This window comes from Carlito syrichta, unplaced genomic scaffold (assembly GCF_000164805.1).
Source record: "Carlito syrichta isolate Samal-C Ts95f unplaced genomic scaffold, Tarsius_syrichta-2.0.1 Scaffold315803, whole genome shotgun sequence".
In the NCBI taxonomy this organism is placed as follows: Eukaryota; Metazoa; Chordata; class Mammalia; order Primates; family Tarsiidae; genus Carlito; species Carlito syrichta.
The window spans coordinates 219,133-228,151 of NW_007259899.1; the positions used below are offsets into that span (position 1 = coordinate 219,133).

Consider the following 9,019-nt stretch of genomic DNA (forward strand, 5'->3'; position numbering starts at 1 on the left):
CTGATTTTTTGATTTATTGTAGAGATGAGGTCTCGCCAAGTTGCCCAGGCGGGTCTCGAACCCGCGGGCTCATGTAATCCACTGACCTCAGCCTCCCAAAGCGCTGGGATTACAGGCTGAGCCACCGAGCCCGGCTCAGAATTTTTTTTAGTTGGAGTCTCACTCTGTCGCCCAGGCTAGCGTGCAGTGGCACTCTCACAGTCACCGCAGCCTTGACCTACCTGCCGGGCTCCGGTGATCCTTCTGCCTCAGCCTTCCAAGTAGCTGGAACCACAGCCATGCGCCACCATGCCCAGCTAACTTTTTGATTTGTTGTAGAGATGAAGTCTCAACAAGTTGCCCAGGCTGGTCTTGACCCCGTGGGCTCAGGCAATCCTCTCGTCTCAGCCTCCCACAATGCTGGGATTATAGGCATGAGCCACTTAAAATGCTTCCTGGTGATTTTAACATTCAGCCCTCTTTGAAAACAACTGGTCTGTTCAATGGGGATATCACCACTGTTCTGTCATACTGGGAAATGTGAGTCACCAGGTAGGGCGTGACTGGGTCCTCCTGTCACTGGAACCCATACCATCCTGCCACCATCATGAAGCCTCCAGTTGGGTCCCTGTGGGTTGGACGCTGCACACAAGAGTGTGAGGCAGGGTGGCTGCCCTCTGAGAGCTTCCTGTCTGAGAGCTCTGCAGACAGCAGGCCCCAAGATGCCGCACAGAGCCTCAGAGGAGCAGCTGAGGTTGACTGGCAGGAATGAATTTAGGGATGAAGATTCAGGAAGCCCAAGGCTGGTGGGCCGTGCCAAGGAAGGTGGAAGGAGACATTCTCTCAACTACCTTCTCATCAAAGGAGGCATCACCAGCCCCTGCTGTTCCTTGCCTCTATAGCCCTGGTGCCTAACACAATGTCACCACCTAGTAGGTGCTCAATCTATGTTTCTTGAGCTGAACTGAGTAAGACTTCATGTACCCAGCTGGCAGTGCAGGCCCAAGGCCTCCACGCTGAGAAGTGCCAGCCTGATGAGGAAGGGCTGGCCGTCCCCAGGTTCTGGGCTCAGGAGAGGCAGAGGGCTGCAACTGAGCTGCACGTGGGGACAGCCAGGAGCGTGCAGTGTGCCAGGGAGAGGACCCTTTCCAGGCTGGCTAAGGACAGAAGATGTCATCATTAAGCAAAGCAAACATGTTCCTGTCCCATAATCCCTTAAACCGGGAGGATTCAGGAGGGGCCTGGTTGCCTTGGCAACTAGGTACTGGCCAGTGGCAGGGCTGAGAGCATCCTCCAGGAGTGGGCTGTGCCTAGTGTGTGGGTGACAGCTGGGAGGGGGTACGAGGTGGCCCCTCCCATCACAGGGCTGGCCCCTGGGGCCTTCTGGGTCGGCGTTGGGTGGGGACCCTTGTGAGGCCTCTTGGTCCCAGTTCTGCTGCAGCCAAGAGCAGTGTGGGCAGAGGAGGGTGAGAGACAGTTTCACTGAACCCTTATGAAACCGTGGGGGGAAGCGGAAGCCCCACTTTGGGTTTTCAGGCCAGGGTGGGGGAAAGGTAGGGTCTTTGAGAAGAAGCTGTTGCACGGATTTCACTGGGAGTCCTCTTGTTTAGTGGACGAGGGAGCTGAGGAAGCCTTTTCTCTCCGGGGAAGGGGCCCTGGGGGTGAGCAGAGCAGCTCCTCCGCCTATCCCCTTTATGTGTTCTCAGCAGAAGACACCCTGCACTCTGGGAAGGCCCTGGATGGGAAAGGCCAGCAGGGCTCAGGCCTCCCCTTCCCTGGGGCAAACTTCCATGATTCCCCTGAGACCCGCCCTTGCTCCTGACCCCCCACATTTCAACTGGAGGAGATGTGGCTGGGCCAGCTCCCATGCACACTTCTCCTCCTGCAGCCTTTCCCGTCTTTTCCTGTCTTCTGGGGACCCAGGACACATAGAGATGGCACCTTCAGGTGTCAGTGTCAGGGTGAAATGGGGTTTGGACCAGATCATGTCCTGAGGGTGTAGGTAGGCCAAGCTGATGTTCCCCATAGGGGCCTCTGTCAGTGAGGTTTACTGGCAGTTGACCCATTCAAGTCTAGCACACTTTGGTAAATTGCTGCTGGTCCAAGGACCACTGGTTCCAGTGCTCTCCCTGCCTCTCCAGCCCTTCCCCCAGAACTCTCTAGATTCTCCCTCCTGGCAACGAAAGGGTTAACATCTGGAGGGCCCTTCAGGGTCCTCTGCACATCCTACCCACTATTATGATCAGCTGGAGCTGTTGGCACATATGGTGAATATCTCCCCAGGGAAGGGAATTGAGCGGCTTGGACAGTCGCTGGGAAAAGGACCTACCCTCAGGGAGCTCAGACTTTGGAAGGGAAGAAGACACACCCTGGCTCCTGGCAGCCGTGGCATGCCTGGCCGATGGGAGGAGAGCCAAGTTCTCAGTGGGTGTAGACCTGGACGGGCAACCTTGTCCTTCTCACCTGCCCTTCCCACACCTCCCTTCTCAGGACCCGGCTGCCTGGTCCCTGATGATCATGAACAAGATGAAGAACTTTAAGCGCCGTTTCTCCCTGTCAGTGCCCCGCACCGAGACTATCGAGGAATCCTTGACCGAATTCACAGAGCAGTTCAACCAGCTCCACAACCTGCGGAATGAGGGTGAGGGGGTCTGGGCCTGCCCTGGTGCCTCTCCCACTCCCAGGTTCCTCGGTGCCCCCGCCTCCCCCCCCACCACCCCTTCCCTGCCGGCCTCAGGGCAGGAAGAGTGCGCGTGGGCTGCCCTCCTCTCCCTCAGCGCCCAGAGGCAGGAGGGGAGCTGATGCCTGTCCCTCTCAGACCTGCAGCTCGGTCCTCTTGGCAGAGACCCCCCGCCGGAACCCAGCACCTTCTCCCCCACAGATGGTGGGGAGGAGCCGGGGCAGCCGTCCCCTGGCATGCAGTACCAGCGGCGGCAGAACCAGCGCCGCTTCTCCATGGAGGTGAGGGCTCCCGGGCTCTGCCCTGGGCGGTGCCAGGGCGCCTCCAGGAGGGGGTGCACACAAGGGTAGTTGCCAAGGAGCCAGACCTCGCAGGTTCAAATTCCAGCTCTGCCATTCATTAGCTCTGTGGCTTTAAGCGAGTTATCCAACCTGTGTACCTCAGTCTCCTTGTCTTTCAGATGCTCATCCTGAGGATTAAATGGGTTAACATATGCCAAGTGCCTAGAATATTCCTGAACATAACAACGGCTAGACCACTTGACTATTGTTCTGATGACCCACATATGCATGCCCAAGTGTATGAAAAATAAGCTTGTAGAATTGCAGTCTGTAAGGGCATGAGATTTATATCATACAGATCTGTGGCCCAGAGAGGGGAAGGCACCTCCTAAGGTCACACAGCAACACCTGGGTTTTGTATGTATGTGTCTAAGCACATCCTTGAAGCAGCTGTGAGCCTGGGGTCACAGCCTGTCGTTTGGTCCTGCTGTGATTGTTCTATAGGAGAAGTTAGGTCCAGAATGAGAGGTGAGGGCCCCACAGCCCTGGCTACCCTGGAGCCAACAATGGTGTCCCCATCTCATCCTGGTCACCACAGGACATCAGCAAGAGGCTCTCTCTGCCCATGGACATCCGCCTGCCCCAGGAATTCCTGCAGAAGCTGCAGCTGGAGAGCCCAGACCTGCCCAGGCCGCTCAGCCGCATGTCCCGCCGTGCCTCCCTGGTGAGTCTCAAGAGGGTCAGGGTCACCAGGGTGGGGCACCCTCTCCCCCAGCATGGACATACCAGCCCGGCTTTGTCTGTCTGGAGTGAGGCCTGAGGGGTTTCCAGGAAGATTTCTGGGCCTCTGGTGCCACCTGCTGGTCTCAGTGGATTCAAATAGCTCATCTTAGACCAATATCCATTCCCTAGATGGGTCCCACCAGGGCTGGAGCTGAACTCTAAGCCCACTCTGGGCCCTAGGGTCTCCACCAGGTTAAGATCAATCGACAGGTTGGCCTGTGCTTTCCAGTCCTAGCTGCCTATCAGAGTTGCTTGGGAACTTCTTACAGAGCAGACTCTGGGCCCCACTCTGTATAACTACAGAATCAGCCTTGCTGGGTGGGGGCCCCGGAATCTGCCTTGTTAAGCATCGGGCTGAAAGTGTGCTGATGAAGAGAGGCTGTCAAGGAGGTGGGCTCTGAACTGGACACTCGAGGTACAAGGGAGAAAAAGACACAACACCTGCCCTGGAGGAAGTGGTAGTCTGGGTTAATCGGAGACAGGTGACCAAGGTGGGCCACAGTTCCAGTGTGACAGCCCTGGGCCCCACACCCTCACCTCTCCTGGGAGGAGAAAACTCACTCTTCCAAGAGCTCCTTCCTTGATTACAGGGATAAAGGGAAAAGGAGAAGTTTCCCTCTCCACGATGGGGGTCTCATTCCCTTTTCTCTGGGAGGAAGAGGAGGTGTCACACCTGTGGGACTGTCGGGACCTTCGAGCACCCTTTGTCTCTTCCTCTCAGTCAGATATCGGCTTTGGGAAACTGGAGACATACGTGAAACTGGACAAACTGGGGGAGGTAAGAGCTAGGTTTGGTCTTCGCTGGGCAGCCAGGCAGGATGATTTGGAGGAGGAGCCAGGCCGCCCGGCCTGCCCTGATCTGCCCTCTCATGGCCCCTGCCCCACAGAGGCACACGGTCTTGGCTGTACAACCTGGCCAACCTTTGGCAGGGGTTGAGATAGGCCCAGATCCTTAACAAGGACCTGAGGATAGAGTAACCCATGTGCTCTGGACAGAATTCAGTCTTCCTGCAAGTACTTCTCACCTGGGGTCAAATCCCAGCCCCTACCGTTGACTAGCTCTGTGACCTTTGGTGAGATACATGACTCTCTGTGTAGCTCTGTCTCCTCCTTTGTCAAATGGAGATAGTAATTGTTCTACCTCATGGGGTTGCTGAGTGGATTGACAAGGTTCCTATAATCAGCTTATGTATAGCAGTTAGACATGCCTGGCCCATAGTAGGTGCTGTGTCACCAAGCTATTTCTGCTGTCACTGTGTAGAGGCCTGGGGTGGGTGAAGGTTTACAGAGAGGAGAAGACACAGCCCTTTCCCTCAGGGAACCCAAAGAGGAGACCTGCCTGTAGCTGTCAGCATAGTATAAGGAAGAACAAACCCAGTGTTAGAATGAGGGGCACCAGCGTGACCGGAGGAAGGAGCAATCCATTCAGACTGGGGCGTCGCTAGGGACGCTTCCCAGAGGATAACGGGAAAGGGAGAAGAGGAAGTCCCTCTCCACGTGGGCTTCGGAGGAAGCATTTCAGTGAAGGGGCATGAAGGCCCAAGTCAGCCCAGGCAGAGGCACATCTGGGAGGCCTTGGATGGAGGACAGCAGGACCTGAATGTGCCCGGGGCCAACGGGGCTCTTCATCTCAGGGCACCTATGCCACGGTCTTCAAAGGGCGCAGCAAATTGACGGAGAATCTGGTGGCCCTGAAGGAGATCCGGCTGGAGCACGAGGAGGGGGCGCCCTGCACCGCCATCCGAGAGGGTACAGAGTCCTGGGGGTCCCGCATTCCACCCTGAGGCTTCTGGAGGAGGGGTCCGTTGGCCTGGACCCTGGTGGGAGTCTAGGGGTGGAAGGCCATTGCTGGAGTGGAGACTTCTGGGGCTGATCCCAGGAAGATGGGGTCACATGGGGCATGGGAGCCACGTGGTGCCCCAGGGACCCAGGCGGGCCTGTCTCTCCACAGTGTCTCTGCTGAAGAACCTGAAGCATGCCAACATCGTGACCCTGCATGACCTCATCCACACAGATCGGTCCCTCACCCTGGTGTTTGAGTACCTGGTGGGTTGGGCTGGGGCTGGCAGCCTCTCCCCCTTGTAGCGGGCATGGGGGCTAGGGGAGTGGGAACCCGAGGGAGTGGGAAAGGTGGGGTGGGGTGGCCTAAGCCTTGTTCTATTTTTTAAAATTTTTAAATTTAATTTTTTTTTGGTAGAGATGAGGTCTCGCTATGTTGCCCAGGCTGGTATCGAACTCCTGGGCTCAAGCAATCCACCCGCCTCCACCTCCCACAGTCCTGGAATTACAGGTGTGAGCCATCGTGCCTGGCCCCAAGCCTTGTTCTAGAATCAAGTTCTCAGATGCTCTCACATAGGAGTGGGTGGCTCAGAGCCAGGGACCTGGCCTACGAGTGGGCTTGGACCCTGCCCAGGGAGGGCCTTCCTGTCCTCAGCCTGTGTCTGGGCTCCTGGCCAGGACAGGACAGGACTGAGCCAGGCTCTGTGTTCCAGGACAGTGACCTGAAGCAGTATCTGGACCACTGTGGAAACCTCATGAGCATGCACAATGTCAAGGTGAGGGCCTCTGTGGCAGGGCCCCCCCATCTAGGCACCCACCTGTCCTGAAGCCCCACGTGGGAACCCATTCTCGCCACCAGGGCTTAGCTGCTGGGGTTGCTCGGACCTTTACGCATGGGAAAGAGGGAAAGGGCACTGCCATTCCCGAGTCCAGGAACTGAGCTGAACTGGGCACCTCACCCCAGGAACAGAAACACGCTCTCTGTGGACTAAAACTCTAATGGTGAATTAAAACTCCTTCCGAATTTTGAGCATCTGATAAGTTTCCCCATCTGTCAAATGGGAGCATGAGCTGCCTGCCAGAATGGAGGGAGACTTCTAAAGAAGCTCAGAAGGACAAATGGCTTATCCAGGTGTTGGTTAAAGAACAAGTGTGAGCCGGGCTCGGTGGCTCAGCCTGTAATCCCGCGCCTTGGGAGGCTGAGGTGAGTGGATTGCCTGAGCCCGCGGATTCGAGACCCGCCCGGGCAACTTGGCGAGACCTCATCTCTACAATAAATCAAAAAATTAGCCAGGTGTGGTAGCGCGCGCCTGTAGTTCCAGCTACTTGGAAGGCTGAGGCAGAAGGATCGCCGGAGCCCAGCAGGTCATGGCTGCGGTGGCTGGAAGCGTGCCACAGCACTCCATCCTAGGCAACAGAGTGAGATTCCAACTCCAAAAAAAAAGAACAAGTGTGCCTGGGCACGGTGGCTCATGCCCATATTCCGAGCACTTTGGGAGGACAAGGCAGGAGGATTGCGTGAGGCCAGGAGTTCGAGACCAGCCTGGGCAACCCGGCAAGATCTTGTCTCTACAAAATTTTGTAAAAACAAAATAAAACAAAAAGAATCAAGCACATACGTCCCCACATAGGCAGGCTTCCTGACCCATGGGGCCACCCTCACCGCTAAGGTGCTCAGTACCTCCTCCTTGGGACTGGTGCCCTCCCCTGTGGATAGGATTCCCTGGTGTGGATGGGGCTTCAGGATGGGCAGAAGAACCAGAGTTGTGTGCCGAGCCTCCACCAAGTCCCTGTCCCCATCGCTGTCCCAGCCTTGGGGCAGAGGCCCAGGGCTGCCTTCCACGTCACCTTCCTCTTCTCTCCTCCCAGATTTTCATGTTCCAGTTGCTCCGGGGCCTCGCCTATTGCCACCGCCGCAAGATCCTGCACCGAGACCTGAAACCCCAGAACCTGCTCATCAACGAGAGGGGGGAGCTGAAGCTGGCTGACTTTGGTGAGGCTGGGGCTAGGTGGGGGTCTGACACTGCTGGGGTGCCCAGTCTCCTTGGGGCATGGGTGCAGTGGGGGAGGGCTTAGCGGCTGACCCTCCAGCACCTGTGGTCAGAGGTCCAGTGACATGTCTGTCCCTAGGACTGGCCCGGGCCAAGTCCGTGCCTACAAAGACCTACTCCAATGAGGTGGTGACCCTGTGGTACAGGCCCCCCGATGTGCTGCTGGGATCCACAGAGTACTCCACCCCTATCGATATGTGGTGAGTGAGCACCGTCAGACCGAGGGAAGGAGGAGGGACCTCTAGGACGAACAGCCTAATCTCCTTGAACTAAAAGCCATGTGACATCCTACTAAACCGGATGTCGAAACATTCAGCGTGAAACGGAGTGGGGCTTCTTGATTTCAGTAGACCCCCCCAAAACTGTGCTTCTGAAAGACTCCCTCAGGAGCCTATGGGTGGTTACCAGAGACCAGAGGGTGCAGGAGAGCAGAAAATTTTGGAAGGGAAGCATTGTTGTGATGTTAAAATTAGCAAGCATACGATTTGGTGTAAAATTAAAAATCAGCCCAAATATGAAGTCAAGACACAGGTTTTTGATCAATGGCTGCTGTGCTTGCCCAGGGTTCCCAGGAGAATGGATGTATGCCCCTCTGTCCTCCAGTGAGGGCACACAGCCGAGAGTCTAAGACTGCACTGCTAAATGAATGGCTGCATGGGCGCTGGCTATGCAGACCCAAACCTCATAGAGTGAAGGGGAGAGGTCACAGCTTCCCAGAGCCCAGGGAAGCCCGCAGAGAGGGGCTGGAGTCCTAGGAGTCCTAGGAGCCCACTGCCCTGGACCACCCCTCAGCCCCCAGAGCCGTGACCCCTGCAGCCACCTGTGACAGGGCGTCTTTGGAAGCCTGGTGGAGCAGCCCTTGAAAGGACGGCCGCCCCTGTCTGACGCCGTCTCTGCCCGCTTGCTCCCCGCAGGGGCGTGGGCTGCATCCACTACGAGATGGCCACAGGCAGGCCCCTCTTCCCGGGCTCCACGGTCAAAGAGGAGCTGCACCTCATCTTCCGCCTCCTCGGTCAGTCTCCTGCCGCTCCTCCCTGTCGCCACCAGGGGGCGCCGGAACTCCGTCCAGCCCAGGCCCATATTGGGGACTGGGCAGAGCGACTCAGCCTGTTCCCAGCATGCGGGGAACCCCTGTGGCCTCGTCCAGTCCTTGCGCTCAGCTCCTACGTTCACCCCTTCCAAGTCATCGCACCCCTTCCAAGTTGGCCTTGGCCCCAGCCCTTCATCCGTGCCCTCCCCACCCCCTTCGCTCCGCAGGGACCCCTACAGAAGAGACGTGGCCTGGTGTGACGGCCCTCTCTGAGTTCCGCGCCTACAACTTCCCCCGGTACCTCCCGCAGCTGCTCATCAGCCACGCTCCCAGGTACCCCGGTTCCCCGCACCACCCTCCGGCTCCTGCTCCTGGCTCCTCTCCTGGAAGAGGGCGCTCCCCCCCTCGAGCCCCCCCACACCTCCGACTCACCCCC

General features: G+C 57.4%; 1 protein-coding gene across 2 annotated transcripts in view; it reads left to right on the top strand.

The window, feature by feature from the left end:
- CDK18 (cyclin dependent kinase 18) overlaps positions 1-9,019 on the top strand; it is a 27,083-nt gene that overhangs the window by 14,655 nt on the left and 3,409 nt on the right. Inside the window, exons 2-12 of one of the 2 annotated variants that reach the window (XM_008073275.2) lie at positions 2,470-2,620; positions 2,798-2,940; positions 3,539-3,664; positions 4,445-4,501; positions 5,358-5,472; positions 5,675-5,769; positions 6,216-6,278; positions 7,372-7,495; positions 7,633-7,753; positions 8,468-8,565; positions 8,811-8,916. In XM_008073275.2, the coding sequence (XP_008071466.1) occupies positions 2,491-2,620; positions 2,798-2,940; positions 3,539-3,664; positions 4,445-4,501; positions 5,358-5,472; positions 5,675-5,769; positions 6,216-6,278; positions 7,372-7,495; positions 7,633-7,753; positions 8,468-8,565; positions 8,811-8,916 (1,178 nt within the window). In that variant the 5' untranslated portion in view covers positions 2,470-2,490. Of the gene's footprint in view, positions 1-2,469; positions 2,621-2,797; positions 2,941-3,538; positions 3,665-4,444; positions 4,502-5,357; positions 5,473-5,674; positions 5,770-6,215; positions 6,279-7,371; positions 7,496-7,632; positions 7,754-8,467; positions 8,566-8,810; positions 8,917-9,019 lie in introns of those variants that run through there. The other variant, XM_008073276.1, reaches the window with a different exon arrangement.